At 55.5% G+C, this 20,556-nt stretch overlaps 8 protein-coding genes across 8 annotated transcripts in view; 5 read left to right on the forward strand and 3 right to left on the reverse strand.

Moving 5' to 3' along the window:
- VDAG_01278 (transcription factor tau subunit sfc1) overlaps positions 1–1,879 on the forward strand; it is a gene marked incomplete at its 3' end in the record, with an annotated part of 3,136 nt that extends 1,257 nt beyond the window's left edge. Inside the window, exon 3 of the mRNA XM_009650164.1 lies at positions 403–1,879. Within this exon, the coding sequence (XP_009648459.1) occupies positions 403–1,879 (1,477 nt within the window). The remainder of the gene's footprint in view (positions 1–402) is intronic.
- Positions 1,880–3,036: 1,157 nt separating this feature from the next.
- Positions 3,037–4,950, forward strand: VDAG_01279 (mitochondrial chaperone BCS1; the record flags this gene model as incomplete). Its single annotated transcript, XM_009650165.1, has 1 exon — positions 3,037–4,950. One exon carries the CDS (start codon positions 3,037–3,039, stop codon positions 4,948–4,950), a length of 1,914 nt encoding a protein of 637 aa, XP_009648460.1.
- A 618-nt stretch (positions 4,951–5,568) lies between these two features.
- VDAG_01280 (palmitoyltransferase PFA3) lies at positions 5,569–7,236 on the reverse strand (the record flags this gene model as incomplete). The annotated part of the gene is made up of 2 exons (XM_009650166.1): positions 5,569–7,016; positions 7,083–7,236. The coding sequence occupies 2 exons, from the start codon at positions 7,234–7,236 to the stop codon at positions 5,569–5,571; spliced, it is 1,602 nt and encodes a 533-aa protein (XP_009648461.1).
- Positions 7,237–7,854: 618 nt separating this feature from the next.
- On the reverse strand, positions 7,855–9,072 carry VDAG_01281 (uncharacterized protein; the record flags this gene model as incomplete). The annotated part of the gene is made up of 2 exons (XM_009650167.1): positions 7,855–8,829; positions 8,899–9,072. 2 exons carry the CDS (start codon positions 9,070–9,072, stop codon positions 7,855–7,857), a joined length of 1,149 nt encoding a protein of 382 aa, XP_009648462.1.
- Positions 9,073–10,640: 1,568 nt separating this feature from the next.
- Positions 10,641–12,075, forward strand: VDAG_01282 (mannan endo-1,6-alpha-mannosidase DCW1; the record flags this gene model as incomplete). The annotated part of the gene is made up of 2 exons (XM_009650168.1): positions 10,641–10,740; positions 10,796–12,075. The coding sequence occupies 2 exons, from the start codon at positions 10,641–10,643 to the stop codon at positions 12,073–12,075; spliced, it is 1,380 nt and encodes a 459-aa protein (XP_009648463.1).
- Positions 12,076–12,309: 234 nt separating this feature from the next.
- Positions 12,310–14,400, reverse strand: VDAG_01283 (WD repeat-containing protein; the record flags this gene model as incomplete). Its single annotated transcript, XM_009650169.1, has 4 exons — positions 13,495–14,400; positions 13,042–13,391; positions 12,511–12,991; positions 12,310–12,458 (listed from the first exon to the last, which is right to left on the reverse strand). Exons 1-4 carry the CDS (start codon positions 14,147–14,149, stop codon positions 12,310–12,312), a joined length of 1,635 nt encoding a protein of 544 aa, XP_009648464.1. The 5' UTR covers positions 14,150–14,400.
- Positions 14,401–15,572: 1,172 nt separating this feature from the next.
- VDAG_01284 (vacuolar protein sorting-associated protein) lies at positions 15,573–18,382 on the forward strand (the record flags this gene model as incomplete). Its single annotated transcript, XM_009650170.1, has 6 exons — positions 15,573–15,701; positions 15,835–16,106; positions 16,167–16,301; positions 16,373–18,018; positions 18,078–18,162; positions 18,214–18,382. The coding sequence occupies 6 exons, from the start codon at positions 15,573–15,575 to the stop codon at positions 18,380–18,382; spliced, it is 2,436 nt and encodes an 811-aa protein (XP_009648465.1).
- A 980-nt stretch (positions 18,383–19,362) lies between these two features.
- Positions 19,363–20,425, forward strand: VDAG_01285 (retinol dehydrogenase; the record flags this gene model as incomplete). Its single annotated transcript, XM_009650171.1, has 2 exons — positions 19,363–19,884; positions 19,955–20,425. 2 exons carry the CDS (start codon positions 19,363–19,365, stop codon positions 20,423–20,425), a joined length of 993 nt encoding a protein of 330 aa, XP_009648466.1.
- Positions 20,426–20,556: the final 131 nt, after the last annotated feature.

Genomic DNA, 20,556 nt, shown 5'->3' on the forward strand with positions numbered 1-20,556 from the left:
TTCTTACGCGCACTCAACTCACGCCATGACTTACTGTCCTCACTTCGATCCTTCCTAATCGCTCGCGTTCTCTTTACTCATCTCCATCTCTTTCGTCTATCTTGACCTCTGCTGGCGTCTCATACTTATCTCGAGCTCTTCCGCCTCACACTCTCTATCTACACCCTACGTCCTTATACATCTATCTACATACACTCCACATCCATCCTATGCGCATGCGCCATATGTCGCTGTACATCTATATGCATACATACCGGCACGACCCCCACCCCCACATATCCACATATATATACACATATATATATACATATATAGCACATCTCCACACAGATACATATACTCCTATATATACATACCCCTCTATATATACACCCCCATAGTTACCGACAGCTGCATTTATAGATATTACACATCTATCTATACACATATGCCTGTATTGCTCCGCTTCTCCTATGTGCCGACCAGTACCCCGTACCCAACCGGCCCGCAGTTCGAATATGATGGCGGTGACCCTGAGGTCGAGATGTGCATCACCCTCTCCAAGGAGCTTATGGAGGACAGGCCTATATGGACACGAAGATCGCTCCTAAACGCCCTCGGAACCAAGGTCCGCAACGCACACATCGTCAAACGCTGTGCGGGCTTTGCAGGATATCAGTTTCGAGGTGGGCCGTTCCGTGATTCCATCATCAAGTACGGCGTCGATCCTCGGTCTGATCCAAGCTTTCGCAAATACCAAACTGTCATCTTCAATTTACGCAAGCTGCAGCCGGGATATGCCGGCGAGACATGGCAAGGCCTTCGCAGTATCCGCACCGAAGCCCGACAGCAGATGGGCGACAATTTCAACAGCCACGTCTTTGACGGCAAATCGTTTTGGTCCGATGGCAAGATCTGGCAGGTCTGTGACATCACCGACCCAGTCATTGCACGGATCGTAAACGAGTCTCCCGTGCGACCCGAGTGTAGCATTTTAACGAGCGGGTGGTTCCACGGAGCCACGTGGGCGAAGCTCAAAGCTGTTATGAAGACAAAGATGATGGCAGTTCAATTTGGACGCAAGTTCCCCGATGAGGCGTTCGATGCAGTGTTTGAGGTGCGGGATACAACGCCCCCGCCCAACTCGTCAGCCGTGCGGATCCCTGTCCCTGATCTGAAGCTCACAGACGACGAAATGCGCGAGATTTACGGTCGAAACTGGAAGCAACCCAAGAAGAAGAAGACGCACGGGTTTGACTACCGCGTGCCTGGACAGAACAAGCGCGGGCCGCGGCTCAAAAGCGTGGCTGAAGTCGATGGCGAAGACGACGAGCCGCTCGAAGGAGACAGCGGGCCGAATAGATACCATTTTGCACATGAGACGGCCCGCGCCCTAGCCGGCAGAGACGAGCAGACGTCAGATCACAGCCGAGATGACCATGTCAAGATCGATCCGAACCTGAGGGGCATTTTGCAGGAGGACGGAGAACCCGACGAGGATGAGGAAGAGGAAAGCATCCTGGCGCAATTAACAGGGTCGGCTGGCCAAAATGATGCGAGCAGACCGCCGTATGCCGACCGGAGCTTCTACGTTCCCATGGAAGGCGAGGCCGAAGAGACGGGTAACGAGTATGACGAGGATGACGATGAGGAGGAAGACGACGAAGAAGACGACGATGACGATTACGTGGCTTTCGGGGCTAATCGCTTCGGCGGGCCACCAAAACGACAGGCAGATGCTCTCAGGGACACGGACGTTGAAATGACAGCAGGGGTATATGACGAAGATGAAGACGAGGAGGACGAGGACGAGGAAGGAGAGGAAGAAGCAGACGACGATGAGGTCGAGGCTGAAGAGGTTACGGGGAGCGGTGTTGGACCCCGAGGGCCGTCCTTATAACCAGGTTGCCGAGAAGGCCACAGATCGCCGGCCAAAATACTGGCTTGACGAGTCATCCAGGCAATACCACAATGCGAATAAGGATGGAAGCAGATTAGAGGACATGTTGGTGGTTGTTCAGCCAGCTAAGCCAGCGGTGGTTGTCCAGATAGGACACCGACCAGTCCCAATACGAACACCGACTGTGAGTCAGCCCCCATTCCCCGCCAAGACTTATGTAGCATGTAGCAGAGGGCCAATCCAACGGCTTGTATCGACTGGCTGCCTTGGGAATATTGTTCTAGACCTATTGATCAACACTTGTGCCCTTGTACCTTGGCTCGCTTGGCTCGGTACCTGGGTTCGTTGCCTTGCCCAGAAGACCTCGCGTTCCCAAAACCGACAACAGAGGCTATGCAAGTAGGTGGCGACTGATGATGACAGCCCCACCACACTGCCTTGTAACGCAACGATGAAAAGAGAGACGTCATCTGCTTGCCTGCTGGCTTTTTTTCAAAGACAATATGGCATTTTGCGAGTGAGGCAGTCCAGGCATCGATTCACAGGATTGCATTCACAATATCGCAACCCGCCCCAAAACCTTATACACAAGATACTGCATGCAGATCATTTTGCCTTGCAGTTGGTCATAAGTCAAGTGAACTTTGCTGCCTAGAGAGAGTACTTCATTACAAAGGCGTTCAAGTTATAATTCATCATCCAGCCTAAGTTCTCTCTTCGTCACTCGCCTCTTCCCAGTCTTCATAGTTCATAGAACGTATGATCCTTCGTTATACCAGGATCACTAGGAGCTATATAGACATCAAAGCATCGAGTTAAACTACCAGCCCAAGACCGAATAAGGGTGAACGGCGACAAAGGCCGGACGATTACAAGAGCTGGAAGACAAGGAGCTCCGGACATTGGAACTGGGCAAGTGGCCGGACGACGGGGCAAGTGGCCGGACGACCAGACGACCGGACGACCGAGCGACCGGACGACCCGACAACCTGACATCGTGAACGCCGGCTACAACCAATCAGCCGGGCCGAAGACGGGAAAGACGGGAAGCTGCGCGAAACCGGGCAAGGCCTACAAAAAGGTTGAACGAAGAAACTCGGAGACGTGAGATTACAAGGCCAACCAGCAACAACAACACCACAAGCAGGGTGGCCGTGATGGACCTTAAGGAGATCCTCTACGGCCTCTTCGGCCCAAACAGCACAGTAGATGCCTGTGCTGGGAGTCCATCGACGGCATCAACTTCTGGTACCTTTAACAGCCATGGGCGACTTCCCAAGAACCCCCTTCTGGACGCCCTGGCTCCTCTGCTTGGAGGCCAGCTCAGTCCTCTCCTCCGCGCCTTGAATCTCGCCAACAACATCCTCGGCGCCCGTCTTGGCCTGCCCATCGACCCCTCATTCCTCTTGACCCTCGCCGTCGCCGCCTGGGCCATCAACCGCTTTGCCCGGCAGCTTTACCACGCCCTTGCTGTGATTGTAACAGCTCATTTCATGGCATCCATCACCGTGGCGTCGACAGACGAAATCTATGTTCATATGATGAAGTGGCTCGCCGTTCAGCCGTTGGTCACGACGTCTCGCTCACTCATGGTCGAGACCGCCGCTCATTCCGCCTGGGAAGATGACGAGGATCAGATAGATGCCCTTCAACTTCGCACGATTGCCGGCGGCGGCGATGAAAAGTATCTCAACTTCTCCAACCAGCAGGCCAACGCACCCCCTCGCTTCGTGCCAGCAATTGGTCTCCACGGCTTCTGGTATGGACGTCGCTACTTCCGCCTGCAGCGGAAGCACCAGTCGTTCCTCGACGATAACTCTGGAGGAGCTCGTGGCTCGACCGGCACGACCCTGGAGAAAGAAGAGGTCCTCGTCATCTCCTGCTTCGGCCGTTCAACCACACCTATTAAGACTCTCCTCCAGGCCGTCAAGCAGCATTACTACAGCGACCACGTCGCCCGCACCACCATCAAGCGGCCCTCGCCCCAGCCCCTCCGCCGCTTCAACGGTCGCAACTGGGCGACTGTGGCAGTTCGTCCCGTCCGCGGCCTTCGCACGGTCATCCTCGACGCCGCTCAAAAGTCGACTGTCCTCGCCGATATGAACGAGTACCTCCACCCGGCGACCCCGCGCTGGTACGCTAACCGCGGTATCCCTCTTCGCCGCGGTTATCTATTCCACGGACCTCCTGGCACCGGCAAGACGTCTCTGTCGTTTGCCCTCGCCGGCGTGTTCGGTCTCGACATCTACGTCATCAGTCTGCTCGAGCCCACTCTCTCCGAAGAAGATCTCGGCACCCTCTTCAGCAGCCTGCCCCGGCGCTGCGTCGTCCTCCTCGAAGACATTGACGCCGCCGGCCTCCGCCGCCCACAAGAAGAGATAGAGGAAGAGGAAGCAAGCGAAGCACCAGCCACAGACAAGAAGACCCGCCCAGGCCGCGGTCCGCGCGCGAGCGTCAACGGCGACAAGGAGTCCGCATCACACGACCAGCCTGCAGCCCACCGCCCTCGCGAAGACTGGAAGGTCTCCGACCTCGCCCGCGCCCTCAAGGCGCCCGGCGCCGGCGGCGACGACCGCAAGGGTATCTCCCTCTCCGGTCTCCTCAACGCCATCGACGGCGTCGCATCCCAGGAAGGCCGCGTCCTCGTCATGACGACCAATCACCCCGAGGCCCTCGACGCCGCGCTCATCCGGCCTGGTCGCGTCGATCTGCAGGTCGCCTTTGGAAACGCCACGAGCGAGCAGGCGCGCGAGCTGTTCGAGCGTATGTACGAGGCAGATGCCGCAAAGAACGACGCTGCCGTCGAGAAGAGCGCCGAGGCGACGCAGAACGGACAGGCGGAGGACAAGGGAGCCGAGGTCGGCGGCGGCGACGGCGTCGAAGGCCTGTCACACATTGCGGCCGCGTTTGGCAGCAAAATCGACGACGGGCTTCTCAGCCCAGCAGAGATTCAGGGATTCCTGCTCAAGAGGAAGAAGGATCCCAAGAAGGCGCTGCGGGAGACGGATCGCTGGGTGGAGGCGATGAAGGCGCAGAAGGAGAACAAGACAAAGGTCCTCACTGTCCAGTGATCTCTGGGAGAGTTTACAGCATCGGCATGAGTTCCAGGACGCAAGAAGAAGCATTAGCATTAGCATCAAAGTACAACGACTGGACGGAGACCGGACGGAGACCGGACAGAGATGAGACGACGACCTGCCAAGGAGGCAACTTTGGCTTTCTGGGTTTCAAGGAATTGCTTCAATAGAAGTCTTTATAAGGTTATCTTCTCTGCACCATGGGACGAGGACAAGGGAATAAGGAAAAGGCATCAGATTGAAGACTCACTTGTGCTTCCATGGCACAGCGATGATTACGTTCATAACATTGCACCGTATCAATAACCAAATCAAACATGGGATTCGTCTTAACCAGTGCTTCGAATTGAGTCAATAAGCCTAAGCTGCCGTCCCATGATTGGGTTCAACAGTGAGTGCACCTTTGTATCAGTCTTGTTCACGATACATGACTTGAAATGAATAGCTTCAGTCGGAAAAGCGCTCTCTCAGCTCAGCCCCTTTGACATGATGCTTCCCATAATAAACTACAGAAAAAATCCAGACCGAAACAAAACGCCGACATGCCCGGCCGGCGCATGGTATATTCATGACTCCTCTCCCCTTCCCCTTAAGCAAAATAAGAGAAACACTTTAGTCAAGATCATCATCCACCGTTGACGCCCGTCGGTCAAAGCCTGTCCCGCCTATGGACGGGCTGGTACTGTTGCTGCTGTGTTTCCTCAGCAGCCCGCTCGCGCCGCCGCGGCCCCAGCCCCCGTTCGTCACGAGGTTCATGGCCCTGTTTTCTGCGGCCTCGGCGTCATCTTCGGGGCTGTGGCCCTCGTCGTCTGTGGCGAAGAGGTCGTCTTCGATCGCCTTGCCTCTGGGGCTGAGCTTGCGCATGGAGACGGCATCCTGCATCTCGTCTGCGTACAGGTTGGGGTCACGGCCCAGTACACGGTCGGCCTTGGAGGGTGTTTTCCGGCCGGTGAGTGTCGAGGGCGAGGGCGCTGGTGCCTGGTTGAAGTGGCGGCCCGCACCGGCCGGAGGGTTGGGACGTAGGAACTGGGGCGGCGCATCGTCGGAGCCCCATCCAGCATTGACTTCACGGGCGCGCTGAGCCTCGCGATCCCGCCTGATGCGATCTTGGGCGGCAACCCACTTGGGGCTGGCCTCCCACGACCACCCATTTCCAGTCGTGTTGCAAATGGGAAAGGCCCAAAGCCAAGGCGTGGGACCAAAGAGGTGGAGGAGGTTTCGCTTGGCGCCGAGGTCGAAGGCGTTGGGGAGCTTCTCCGAGTCCTGTTCATCGAGGTAGTCCTCGTAGCGCTTCCGGGCGTTGTGTCTCTCGACCTCCTCGTAGGATTGGAATGCGGGACGCTGGCCGTCAAGACCGGGCCCACCCGAGCGGTACTCCTCACCCTCTTCAGGGCGAGTGATGCCCGGGAGAGCGTTGGCGTGAACGTCAAGCAGCTGCTGCCCATATTGCGGCAGCGGAACACCGCGAATATTGTTCGTCTGCATAGCTCGGCGGATAGGCGAGAGGTAGCGTGTCTTCTCGAGACACTCGATGGTGGTCTGGCCTCGGCTGGCTAGCAGTATATGCCAGCCAGTGAACGCTCCGACAACGATGCCGATGATGCCCGACACGACGCTCAGAATGATAAAGTTGATGGGGAGCAGCGTGTCTACGTATGTAGTGTTGTTGACAATCTCGACGTAGACCCAGCTACCAGAGACGGCGAAGGAGTAAAAACACAGGATTGTCGTATAGATCAGGAACAACAGGAAAGCTTTGTGGTTCTTCAATCCGATGCACGTGGCCAGCCAAGGACAGTGGTGATCCATCTTGAGAACACACTTGCGGCAGCTAGAACAGTGATGGGCGCGATCAGGCTTCCTGGCTTGGCATTTCTTGCAGAAACGCACTTCACCATTGGACTTGACGGTGAAGGAAGTGGCGGTTGGCGGGGCTTCGGTTGGTAACTCGGCGTAGCCATTGTCGTTGGTGGTGCTGCCAGGGTTTGTGAAGACGGCAGTTGTGTAGGACCAGTTGAGAAGTCCATATATAAGGAGCGCGACGAAGGATGAGCCGTTGCCTATACGAGTCGGTCAGTGCTGTTGGATCAAGTCGAACGGACGTAGAGGGGTGGGCTGCCACGCACCTAGCCAAGCAACCTTGGATTGGGAAGAGCCAATGTTGACGTCTACCCAGACGGCCCATGTGGTGAGGCCGTACACGAAAAGGAGAGGGAAGTAGGTCAGGGAAGTGCAGCAGCAGCGCTCGATCCTGCGTGCCCACCGACGAATCCCAGCCATGGTGAAGGATGTTGGTGATGCGGGTCGAGTAGAGTCCATCAGCAGACAGGGGACGAAGTGCGAAGTGCAAGGAGAAAGTCTCTCATAGCGTGGACAGGAAAGCGGAAAGAAATTTGTGTTATCGTCGCATGGAGGCACTGCAGATGTTGTGCGGCGTCAGAAAGCGAATGCCGGAAACTCCGTAGGTGATGGTAGATGGTTGATGGCCACGCGGACGATCCAACCTTCAATGGAAATGGAAGCTTCGGTATCTGATACCAGAACAATCAGGGAATCAGGGGTCCCTGAGAGAGGGCCAGGGGGCGAGGCTGGTGCTGACCAACACCTAGGCCAGGTTGTGGCGGTGCAAGTTCAAGGGCCAGATGTCAAGTCGTACCGGTAATCTGGGACACGCGTCGCTGGCCAGCGTGGTGGACGTCACTTCCAATTCTCGAGCAGCATGATCACACTGTAGCGCATTGAGTTTGACTTTTCCTACGGGTCTTTTCATTTCTCTGCTTGAGCTATTTTTACGCGTCCTTGGTCCTAACGAGGCCAAGGGCGGAAAATACTTTGTTTGCTAACCGAGGAGCTATATCTTGTTGTTGGCCCTGTGCACTCAAAATTCGGCACCTCGATCTACCATTCTGCATCCTTGACCTCATGAGTGCGCCAGTAGTCGGCGCGCTCAGAGAGCTTGATTGAGCCTGGCTGGACACCGACGACAGCGTTGGGTTTACGACTTACTTTGCCGTACTGAATAAGGGCCTCGTTGGTGACCTCATACTTGATGGTTGTATCGGAGTGCTGTCCTACGGCGTCCATGACACCGGCAGTGAGCTGGGCCAGAAACGGCCGATACTTTGCCGAAGTTCGGATATTGCAGCGCGTTGACTGGGACTCGGCATGTTGGGTCATGGCCGTGACACCGACGAAGAAACGAAGACACGCCGGGCATTGAAGTCTGTCACCGGTGCCGTGCATACCGCGGGTCACCAGATGGGTCGTGATCGCAACGGCAGAATCAAACGACTGTGGGCATCCCTTCATTGGACATTCAAACAGGTTGTTGAAGTCATTGAAGTACTTCTCGGCATTGAAATCCCGATGATTCGGATCATGGATAGCTGCGAGGTATTCTGATTTTGCGTTGGGTCGTGTCGCCTCAGCCAGTTGTACGGATGTTGGTCTCTGTACGGCAGCCGCATTTGGAAAAAGGTTCTCCTGTCGTCCCCATGCATCAGTGAGACCTTGACCGCCAGGTTTCTGACGTTGGTTCTGTGGCTGCGGGACCTGGCTCGCCTGGTTTGGCAGCAATGGGAAGGCATCAGGAGCAAACGAAAGCCTGTTAGCCGGGGCTAGGTTCTCGGCAGGGTGTCGGACCCAGTCGTGTGCATTGCCCGCGTTCGAGTCGGCTTTGTCTGAATCTGATTCGGTCAGGCTGAGCTTCTCCAAGGCCAACGGCATGGCAAGTTTCTTTGAGCGATAGGCGTCTAGAGCAGACTTTGGGATGACAGAGCATTCCTCATACTCGAGGTGTCCCATGAGACCACCAGCTCGGGCAAAACTGGCATCGCATCCTGGGCATTTCAGGTCCTGCTCCCTTCCGTGGGCCTGGTGCGGCAGAGTCAACACTGAGGGACGTTCTCTCGGGACCCTGGGTTGTCAACGCTGAAGACTCACCTGTTTCACATGGTGTACCATGACAATGACCGAGCCAAACGTAAGGCCGCAGGTAGCACAGTGGACGTGAGAGCCATCCTCTTGATATTTCTCTTCTCGATGCGTTTGCAACGACTTCCAGCTCTTGAACGTCGCACTGCACTGCAGGCAGGGATGGGCAGCAGAGGTAGGCATCTTCGAACAACCTTCTGTTGCTACCTAGGTATTCAGGGCCGGAAACTGTCTCTCTCAACACCCAGAGTGTTTGCCTCAATGTGAGCTCGCCAACGAGGGTGTCTGGTGGGCGTAACTGAAAGATAATCAAGGTCGTCAAGGCCAGACTTGGTTTAGGTACCTAGGGTAGGTAGGTACTTGTCAACAAGGTCCGTTTTGCTCGAGGAAGGTATATATTCAAGAGGCGGAGCCGATCCTGGATATGGAAGTGGAAGGCATCACTTGAAACTTGCTCTGATTCACCAAACCTGAGTGATGACACATGTTGAAGAAGGAGATGCCCGCAGGTGAACGAGTTGCATTGTGCCTGCCTTGGGGGGGCAGGAGTGAATGTCGTGGTTGCTATAGATGCTAGCTACCGACCTAGAGGTACCTAGGTAAGTACCTACCTCAACCTTAAGGTACCACCTACCTTACCTAGGTACCTGACCGTACCTTAGGTACCTTGAGTGACACCAGGCTCCACCGAGCAGGTTCATTCCATGTTTGTTCCAACCTTCCGCCGGCTGGAAGAATGAATGGTTTGCCCTAGGTACCTTACCTCAAAGCACACGACATCTTGGGTAGCTAAGGCAACAACCCTTACCTGAGGTACCTACTTTGGTTTGGAGGTGCGGCTTGGCAATATCGAGAGAGTCGTCATCTAAGCAAAAAGAAAACAGGTGAGCTGGCATGCATAGACATGCTGCAACCATCATCATTTCATCAAAGTCTCGGCGATGCCTACAATCCTTCCACAGCCCTTTGTCCTTCTGAACAATATTGACACCAGAGAAGGCGCTATTCAATTCTCGTCAACGGCTCCACACGACAATTTCCAGGTTGTCTTCGTCATTGAATCTGCTTCACATGCTGCCTTGGACAACGAAGATGGCGGCTCAGCCTTAGAATTTCCATATCCGTCGCAAGTCAGGTTTAGCAGTGTCCTCTGTGACGAAAAAGGAAGCTCGCTAGTCTGCTCCCCGCGGGAATATCGGGAGGTGGGGGTCTACCCCGACCATTTGCTGCAAGTGCCACAGCTCAAGCATCTCATCTCGTATTCTGATGATAGGAAAACAAATCCAAGGTCTGCAGCATACCGCGCTTGGTTGTCTTTGACATACAATTGGGTTTGCCAATGTTTGTTGCAGAGGACCAGGTCCGAGGCGCGTGACGTTGGCCAATAGCTGCGCCGCGTCTGAATGGACAGCTCACCTGAGGTCTCGCTTCCTTCGTACCTGAAGGATCCTTCATTAACCCTGTCGCCAAGTTATTCGGCGCTGCAGTGCAAGTTTGTTTGCGGCACAGAATAGGCAGCAAGATGTCGTTCTCACTACTTGAACCGCCAGCCTCTTCTCCATGCCAGAGCAGTTAGTTGAGGCGCCTATCTTCGAGCTGAGTAACAAGTCATCTCTCAGCCCACACATTGGCACCTAGAGGAAGAAACAGGAGCCGCCGCTCGTTCATTGTTGTTACTCAGCAAACTTCGCCTGCAATCTTTATACCGCAGGCTTATTCCGCTCGTTTTCCCCGTTCCGTCGGTCATCGCCATGTTTGCGACTCTGCCCACCGCTGGCCGCCCCACGGCGTTGCTCGTCCTGGGATGCCTTGCCACCGCCCTCGCGCAGGGCTATTCTGTTGGCACTGATGGTACATTGAGTCACTTTCAGAGTTGGGGTTTGAGGCTTCGCTGACAGTGTGAAAGATGAAATTCGCGAGTCAGCGCAGACCCTTGCGTACGACGCGATGCTCTTCTACGATGGCAACAGCACGGGCAAGACCCCTGGCCTCCTGCCGGGACCGCCATCTGAGGGTCTGGGTGACTACTACTGGTACCAAGCAGCCACAATGATGAGCACCCTCGTTGACTATTGGCACTTGACTGGTGACGGGACTTACAACGATGTTGTGGCCAAGGGCTTGCTTCATCAGGCTGGAAAGGACCGCAACTACATGCCGGCCAACCAGACTGCTACCCTCGTCAACGACGATCAAGGCTTCTGGGGCATGGCCGCCATGCTGGCTGCCGAGCATCAATTTCCCGCTCCCGACAATGAAGTTTGGCTGCCCTTGGCACAAGCCGTCTGGAACACTCAGGTTGAGCGTCTCGATGACCGGTGCGGCGGAGGTCTGGCCTGGGCCATTTCCCCCGAACAGCTTGGCTACCAGTACAAGAACACCGTTTCCAACGCCGTCTTTTTCAACCTGGGCGCGCGCCTCGCCCGTTACACCGGCAACAGCACCTACCTGCGTCAGGCCGAGGCGACCTGGGATTGGCTTTGGGCTTTGGAATACATTGACCACAAGACCTGGCGAGCGTACGATGGCGCGCACTCCGAGCAAAACTGTACCGATGTGAACAAGGCCACCTTTTCCACCAACATTGCTTTCCTGACGCAGGGTGCTGCCTTCATCTACAACCACACCCAGGAGGAGAAGTGGCTTGAGCGTACAAACGAGCTCGTGGGGCGATTCCTCCAGGACTTCTTCCCCGAAGACGTCGCTTACGAGGTCCCCTGTGAGGCCGCTAAGGGTCGCTGCACCGGCGACATGATTGCGTACAAGGGCTATGCGCATCGACTCCTGGCCGTCGTCACCCAGCTCGTTCCCTCTACAAGCCAGCTCATCCTGCCCGTGCTGCAAAAGTCGGCAGAAGCCGCCGTTGAGCAGTGCACCGGTGGCGATTCGGGACGTGCTTGCGGCTTCTACTGGTCACTCGGCGAGTACGTCGACCCGGAAGCGGATGGCACGACTGGTGCTGGCGAGGCCCTGAACGTGCTGGCTGCCGTCTCGTCGCTGCTCATCGACGGCGCGAGCTCTCCAATGACCAATGCCACGGGAACCTCGACCGAAGCTGGTGACAGCGACAGCGAGGCGCAGACGGACAACGACCCAGCGACGTCGACGAACAGCTCAGGTGCCGCCACCTTTGGCCCTGCAATGCTCGCCAGCGGCATGGGTACTCTTCTCTGGATGTTCCTGTAAACATTTCATCATAGACTTACAAGCTCGGAGCTCGGACCGCACGCTGGATGGTATCCTTATCGATAGAATTCTGTATTGAGTCTTTGAGCCCGAAACAATTGCATTGCGCCTAGGATGCCTCTATGACTAAAGATCCGCCCCCCCGCGAATTGACCGAAGTGTCGCCCCCTTCGCTTTGTTGGACCATCTGTGCCATGTTAGTGACAGCTGATACCAGAAATCAAGGTGTTCTGCTCACATCTTGATAACGCCTTCGTCGCCACAGGACGCAATCATGCACGGATCTGTCGGGTTCCACACAACAGCATTTGTCCGAGGAGAGTGGCCCTGTAGCTTTTCCACGGCCACTCCGCTGTTCTTGTGCCAGATAAGTATGCTGCCGTCTGGGAGGAGCCGGTTAGTACAGATGACTGGCGAGACTCAAGCGTCACAAACCTTCGCTGCCACTGACGACGAAACTCTCGTTCGCACCGCCAAAAGCACTCCGAATCAAACAGGCGCCGCCTGTGTGTCCGAGGAATTTCTGCACGGGTTTCCGAGCGACCAGATCGATCAGCTGCGCCTCGTCGTTTTGTTTGTTGACCAGCAGATGCCTCGAGTCCACGCTGATGCTAACCGAGGTTGGCCTAGAATCAAGCTTCATAGTGCATTCAAGCTTTCGCGTCACAGCGTTGTAGATGTGAATAGACTGCGAGTCGTCTACGGCGACCAGCCAGTGGCCGTCGGCGGAACCACAGACGTCTTGGACCCTGTGCTTCTTAGCCCAGTCGCATATGAGCTCTCCGTCTACGCTCCAGGACTGTATACTGTGCTCCTTGTCCAGTGAACTGACTACGAAGCTTTGGCCGTCCGGCGCCCAGACGCACCCACTGACGGGCTCTGCGAGGCGGCCGATCTTCTTTAGGAGGTGGCCCGACTATTGTTGTTGTTAGTGAGTGGAATGGGATATGAGGATCAAGAGCCCACCTTGGTATCCCACAGCCGTGCATGCTTATCACGACCGCATGTTACTATCATGGAGTCATCCGGGCTCCATGCCAGATTCGCGCAGCCATCGACATGTTCCCCTAGTGTTCGGACAACGTTGAAAGAGGGGACTTCCCAGATCATAACCGTGTCATTAGATCCAAATCCAGCCAGTCTCCGTCCATCGTTGGAAAACTGAACACCCCAAACCTCACCCGTCAGATCAGTGAGTTGCAGTGCAGTCTCGTTGGGGAAGTGAGTGCGGTCACAAATGTGGTCGGAGTAGAGAGATGGCGAGGATGCGCTGGTGTGCCAGAGACAGCTATCGATCTGACTCTGCTTCACCTGGTCTAGGAGTACAGCCAGGCGATTTTGAGGTAGCATGACGGACGGTGATATACATTCTGCTCTTCGATCAACACACGGAAACTGCCGGGTTGGCAAGGGACTCACTGGATAGTTCCGAAAGCAGCTCACGTCTTGAATTCCCCCGTGAGCCGTCCCAGCCGGATTTAGACCGCAAATCTTCGGTCGAGGTGCACATGAGTAGACTTGACAACATGTGGAGCTTCTGAGTGTCCTGGTATAATGGCGTAAGCTCCGTCCTCAGAACCACAAGAGCTTGGCTGATGTGCTTGCTTTCCAGTAATTCCAAGAACTTCTGTTGTCGTATCCAAAATCGCATGAGGCTTGGGTTGGATCCTGAAGCAAGCACCAAACCATTACCCTGCTGACTCCTGTCACCGGAGGCAGCAGCCCCAGAGAGGAGTTCTTCGGCCACATCCCACACCCCATCAATGATAGCAGTTCGAAAGCTTCCAACAGTTTTGCTCTCCAGCTGAAAGCCGCTGTCGTGACTCAAAGACTCGGCAGCGGACTGATATCCCATGTCCGCCAAGGTCTGTATGAGGATGCGAGTGACCTCCTCCCTGTCATGGCCATGGTATGAGGAGGAGGCCAAACGAGAGGCAGCCGAGGCGCCATTTGTCGCTATCGTCGCTTTGTATATGCCGTTGGCCGAGGATGTCGTGCTTTCAGCAGTGGAAGCACCATTATGGCTAGGCCTCGACGTCCCGTTCGAGGTACGAGCATCATCATCAGCTGGCATGTCGGTCCGGTGGCGCTTGTAACGAGAACTCCGATTTGAGGTACCTCCGACCCAGCCCGTCTGTTCCTGGTCTGAATCGCTGCGTTGTCTCCGGCCGAGGGCCTGGCGTGGCTGGTTCGATGCTATCGTATGGGTACTGGCGCGAGGATGGGAGCTCGAAGATGGGTGCTCACGGCTGTCGATGGTGTACGTTGGTGGCAGGGACTGGTGAAGCTGGTGTGGATTGGGGGCAGAGGAGACGGATTCGGCGTTTAGTCGAGGATCTGGCGAGGTAGATGGGCCGTCGGAGTTGGGTTCGGGATTGGATTGGGGAGGGGAATGAGGATGGGAGTCCAGCGTGAGGTCGACGACCTGCCGTTCACCGCGGGAATGATCCCGCGGTGGAATGAGCAAGAGCTTGTCTAAGGAATAAGGCGACTCCCGTCAAGAAAGTAACACGGTAGCATGTAAGAGGGAGTCTCTGGCGCTCGTTGGTATTCGCGGTATGCTTGAGTGACGGCAACAGTGGTTGGAACGGGGTGAGGTTAAGGTGCAGGTAGATAGGTCACCATCAACCAGGTACGTACTGGGCAGCCAGGTGCGTTTTGGGTCTGGAGAAGCAATGCTGCAAGAGGTGAGCACATGACAGCAGGCGACCTTGATTGGACGTCATCATGGCACCAGCACCAACCAGGTAGCCGACGCAGGGATTCCGCAGGCTCCGCTCCACTGTGGGGTATGTGCTGCTTGATCTTATCAGGGCGCTGCTGCTGCTGGCGTGCTCTCTACGCCAACACCAGTTCACAAGTCAGGTGCCTCGCACCTCAACGCCTCCCTGATACTCGCTCCATTCGGGCCAGAGCTCTTGACATCCTACAAGTACGCGAGTGGGTCACGGCTGTTAGCCAGAGAGGTTGCCTGTATTATCACCTCTCTCGGACTGCCTGAATTGTGCCATGAGAGAAGCCATGCCTATGTCTTAAGGCCGTATACAGGCCAGTAAAAGCTTAGCACAAGCCTCATAAGCTATGCCCTGTGAAAGGTTGCGTAGGAAGGTTACTTAGGCCAAAATCAGTCACTGACTGACTGCACAATGTACGAGCGTGTTCTATTCCAGGGTGCCCGTCCAACGCTCGGTTCAAGAAAAGGTACTTCCTACCCGGACACTTAGTCAAACACGCTCAAACAAGACCTCGTACTGTCCTGCGGCCACACCGGCTTCCTCGCTACATGTAAACTCTAAGGATGCCTCCACGCGGCAAGGTCTCCTTGTGCAAAGATTGCTGCCTACTTGAACAACCAGAATACATAACCCCATTCGTGACGACTTTGATGACGACAACAACAACAGCCAACAAATGTCCGACTTAGGCACCTGGATTTAAGTAACTTCGATTGGCGGTGCAACTGCCTTGAAGCGATGAGTAAGCACATATCGCCAATCATGTGGGAGGGTCTCGTAGGGGAATCGCCTCGCACTAGGCCCTCCAGCGCAATCCACGCTCAGGCTGGCAACCAGAAGGCTGAGCTCGAGCCACACGTGGCTAGCGCCCCTGCTCTGGCCAGCGACGTCGTAAGTCGAGGTGGATTTGTTGCCCCGGTCAGGCTTGTGAAGTCTCCCAAAGCCCCAACCCAACAACCACGCTTCGAGGAGAGAACCTTCGAGCACTCGCATCTTTGCTGACCACCAGCTTTCGTTGCGCCAGCCGTTGCGAAACTCCATCGAGACGGACAATCCCGCCAAGTCGCTTCCCCAACAACATTCACCGCATCACCCGAGTCCTTCTCAAGTCACGCTCCAGCAGCTATCTGCGACACAAGATACCTTCACCGTCACTCCAGAGACGGCCGACGAGCCCATCGCCAGAATCACCACACCTCACGTCCGTAGTTTACAAAACCACACGACATCCATCATGGCGGCCAACGCTCATGTCGCCAGCGCCCACGGCGGTATTTCCGATCCTGCTCTCATCACGTAGGCTTGTTCCCATCCTCCTATGCACGCTTGAATCTAGGCAGCTAACAAGGCATGCAGACTGGTCAACAAGCTCCAGGATGTATTTTCGACAGTCGGTGTCAACAACCCCATCGACCTTCCCCAGATCGCCGTTGTCGGCAGTCAGTCCAGTGGAAAGAGTTCTGTGCTAGAGAACATCGTTGGTCGCGACTTGTAAGCCCCTATCTCCTTACCCCTCCTTCTCCCTGCTCATGTGGTTCTGACGCTGACCCCACCACCACCAGCCTGCCGCGAGGTGCTGGTATTTGCACACGACGACCGCTTGTCCTCCAGCTCATCAACCGACCGGCACAAGCCTCCAACGGCGTCAACGACGAGGTCGCCAACAGCTCCGACAAGGCCGCCAACAATGACGAGTGGGGCGAGTTCCTCCACATCCCGGGCCAGAAGTTCTTCGACTTCAACAAGATCCGCGACGAAATCAGCAGGGAGACGGACGCAAAGGTTGGCCGAAATGCCGGCATCTCGGCGGCGCCGATCAACCTGCGTGTCTACTCTCCCAACGTCCTTACCTTGACTCTTGTCGATTTGCCTGGCTTGACCAAAGTTCCCGTTGGTGACCAGCCCAGGGATATCGAGAGGCAGATTCGCGACATGGTGCTCAAGTACATCTCGAAGCCCAATGCCATCGTCCTCGCTGTGACCTCGGCCAACATCGATCTGGCTAACTCTGACGGTCTCAAGATGGCGAGGGAGGTAGACCCCGAGGGCCAAAGAACTATCGGCGTCTTGACCAAGATTGATTTGATGGACGACGGAACCGATGTTGTAGACATTCTGGCGGGTCGTATCATCCCCCTGCGTCTCGGCTACGTCCCCGTCGTCAACCGAGGACAGCGCGACATCGACAACAAGAAGGCCATCACGAGTGCCCTCGAGGCCGAGAAGAACTTCTTCGAGAACCACAAGTCATACCGCAACAAGAGCTCCTACTGCGGCACACCGTACCTGGCGAAAAAGCTGAACCTCATTCTTATGATGCACATTAAGCAAACGCTTCCTGACATCAAGGCTCGCATTTCCAGCTCTCTACAGAAGTACACCTCGGAGCTGGACAGCCTGGGCCCTAGCATGCTCGGAAACAGCGGCAATATTGTTTTGAACATTATCACCGAGTTTACGAATGAATGGCGTACGGTTTTGGACGGCAACAACACGGAGCTGTCGAGCACAGAGCTGTCGGGTGGTGCCCGTATCAGCTTTGTGTTCCACGAACTGTACTCCAATGGTGTCAAGGCCGTCGATCCGTTTGATGTCGTCAAGGACGTCGATATCCGCACTATCCTTTACAACTCCTCGGGCTCTTCGCCGGCACTCTTTGTAGGCACGACTGCCTTTGAGCTGATCGTCAAGCAGCAGATCAAGCGACTGGAAGACCCTAGCCTGAAGTGCGTGTCGCTCGTCTATGACGAGTTGGTTCGCATTCTTTCACAGCTTCTTGGCAAAACGCTGTACAGGAGGTATCCCCAGCTCAAGGAGAAGATGCACGCTGTTGTCATTGGTTTCTTCAAGAAGGCCATGGCTCCCACGAACAAGCTTGTCAAGGATCTTGTCAGCATGGAGGCTTGCTATGTCAACACTGGACACCCTGATTTCCTCAACGGCCACCGTGCCATGGCCATTGTCAATGAGCGGTACAACCCCGCCAAGCCTGTGCAGGTCGACCCCAAGACCGGCAAGCCCCTGCCCGGCGGAACACCCAGGGCTCAGTCCCCAACTGTGCCTGAGAGCGACGCCAACGGTGGTTTCTTCGGCAGTTTCTTCGCAGCGAAGAACAAGAAGAAGGCGGCCGCGATGGAGGCCCCTCCCCCTACGCTCAAAGCCTCTGGCATGCTCTCTGAGCGTGAGAACATTGAGGTCGAGGTCATCAGTAAGTTCGCCACGAATGGAAGGAAAGTCTATCATCAGTCGATTGACCGTTACCCTCAGAGCTGCTTATTTCATCTTATTTCAACATTACGAAGCGTACCATGATCGACATGGTTCCCAAGGCTATCATGCTCAATCTTGTTCAGTACGTAGCCCTGTCCATTGTGATATCAAAACCTTGCTGACGCGTGAATAGGTTTACCAAGGATGAGATGCAAAAGGAGCTCCTGGAGAACATGTACCGCAGCGACACTCTCGACGACCTGCTCAAGGAAAGCGACTTCACCGTGCGCCGGAGAAAGGAGTGCCAGCAAATGGTCGAGTCCCTCGCGCGGGCCAGCGAGATTGTCAGCCAGGTCCAGTAGATGCGATGGCGACGACGATACAGAGAGGTTACGAAGCGCACGTTCTCGAATTGCATACTGAGGAGACGTTCAGCGAGTGTTAGAAGGAGCACGTGTGTGCAGGCCTCTGAGATCGCGGTCCTCGACGAAGGATGGCCCCATCCATAATGCAAGTTGCGGAAGCGCACTTGGACGTCGCGAGGCCTGTTCATCCGCAAGAACCCGGCATAGGGAGGAGTGGGGGAGTCCAGACGGTGCGTTTTTGGTGTTGCACACTCTTGTTGACGCGTTTTACAATTTGGCCTGCCCGTGCCTTGGGTTACGCGACCGCTGTCTCCTCTTGTTTTCGATTAGGCAGAGAGTAGCCTAGAATATTATCATGATGTATTGCTCGCGAAACTGGTCGCAAGGCTTTTGATCAATCTACTGATCAACCTACGGACAATGCAGTTATGTAACCGAATCGCGTACGCTGGCTGGATGACACGGCGCTGTGGGGAAAAGTCAGGGGTCGCCGAACTGCTGGGATCCTTCGTTTTGGTTTAGTCAGTCTGACATGCGTAACCGACGCGGCCGATCTGGTGTTACGACTGGTGTAACGACAGTGTGTACCGAATATTATACATTCAGCAACCATGGTGTTTTCCGATCCGGTTTACCAAGGTCCCTCTCTCGCACACTTCGCCTAAGGTACCTACCTACCAGAGAGAGTGGCTACTGGCGGTATGGGCATGACACACCGCAAAAGGACTACACCCTACAGTTGCATACTCATTTCGGCGAGACATTTAGTGACATAGCCGTGTACTGACGACATGACACAGGCATGAGCTACAATGTAACAACACCCTGTCTGAGCCTCGGCAACTTTCATCTCTTGGCCTTCTCAAAGTTTCATGAACGAATCTCAGATATACGTGGGGAATCAATAAGACCAGCTGACTGAGCAAAGACGACTCCTTGCATTTCCCAATTGACCTGTCCTCCAGTCCATAGCTGCAATGATGGCCGGGCTAATCAACTCGTTCGTCTCTCAATTCAAAAACCTTCCAGTCCCTGAGGACTTGCAGACAGGAAGGACCATCATCGTCACTGGCGCCAACGTTGGTCTCGGCCTCGAGGCTGCGCGTCACTTCACCCGCCTGCACGCTGACCGGGTCATTGTCGCTTGTCGCGATACCGCAAAGGGAGAGGCCGCAGTCCAGACGATACGCGCCGCCCACCCTGACAGTCCCACCCGTCTCGATGTCTGGCAAGTCGACCTTGGCGTCTTCAACAATGTCAAGGCCTTTGCCGCCCGTGTCGAGAAGGAGCTTGGCCGCGTCGACATATTACTGAGTAATGCTAGTCTCGCGACAGCTGAGTACGCCGAGACGGGCGAGGGATGGGAGTCGACGCTGGCCATCAATGTCATCGGGACGTTCCTGCTGTCGATTCTGCTGCTCCCCAAGATGAGGGCGACGGCCAAGCAGTACAAGACGAAGCCGCATCTTACTGTCACTGCTAGTGCGGCAGGTCACCTAGTAAGGCTCTCTCTAGAACTCCACCATACGAATATCTCGCATGTCGAACCCTCCCGCTAACATTGGATAGGCTTACTTCAACGAGCGTAAAGAGAAGGAGGTCTTCAAGGCTCTCAACGAGAACCGCAGTCTCCTAGACCGCTATAACGTCTCCAAGCTTCTGCAGATCATCGCCGTTAAACACCTCGCCGTTGCGACACGCGCCTCGGCGCACAGCGCCGATGAGGACATCATCATCAACTCGGTCCACCCTGGTCTCTGCCAGACGGAGCTGTTCCGTTCCATGCCCTTTCCCTTCAACTACCCCATGAACATTGGTCTGCGCATCGTCGGGCGTACGTCGGAGATGGGCTCGCGCTGCCTGCTGGCCGGAGCGCTCGCGGATGAGGAGTCACACGGCCGGTACATGGAGAACTGTCTCGTCGCGGACTATGCCCCCATCTTGAACGGCGATGATGGCGAGGTGATGCAATCCAAGGTCTGGGAGGAGCTGATGGGCATCTTGGAGGACATCCAGCCCGGAATCCAAAAGCTGATTTGAACAGGGCCGTTTGCAGGATGAGTGGGTGTGTGTATACAAGTATTCTTGTTTGAGCGAATCGATATGCGAGGTATGCATGAGTGAATACTGGGCCTCCCTGAGCGGCCAACAAGTCTGCTGCGACTTGTTCT

This window comes from Verticillium dahliae, genomic scaffold (genome assembly GCF_000150675.1).
Source record: "Verticillium dahliae VdLs.17 supercont1.2 genomic scaffold, whole genome shotgun sequence".
NCBI lineage: Eukaryota > Fungi > Ascomycota > Sordariomycetes > Glomerellales > Plectosphaerellaceae > Verticillium > Verticillium dahliae.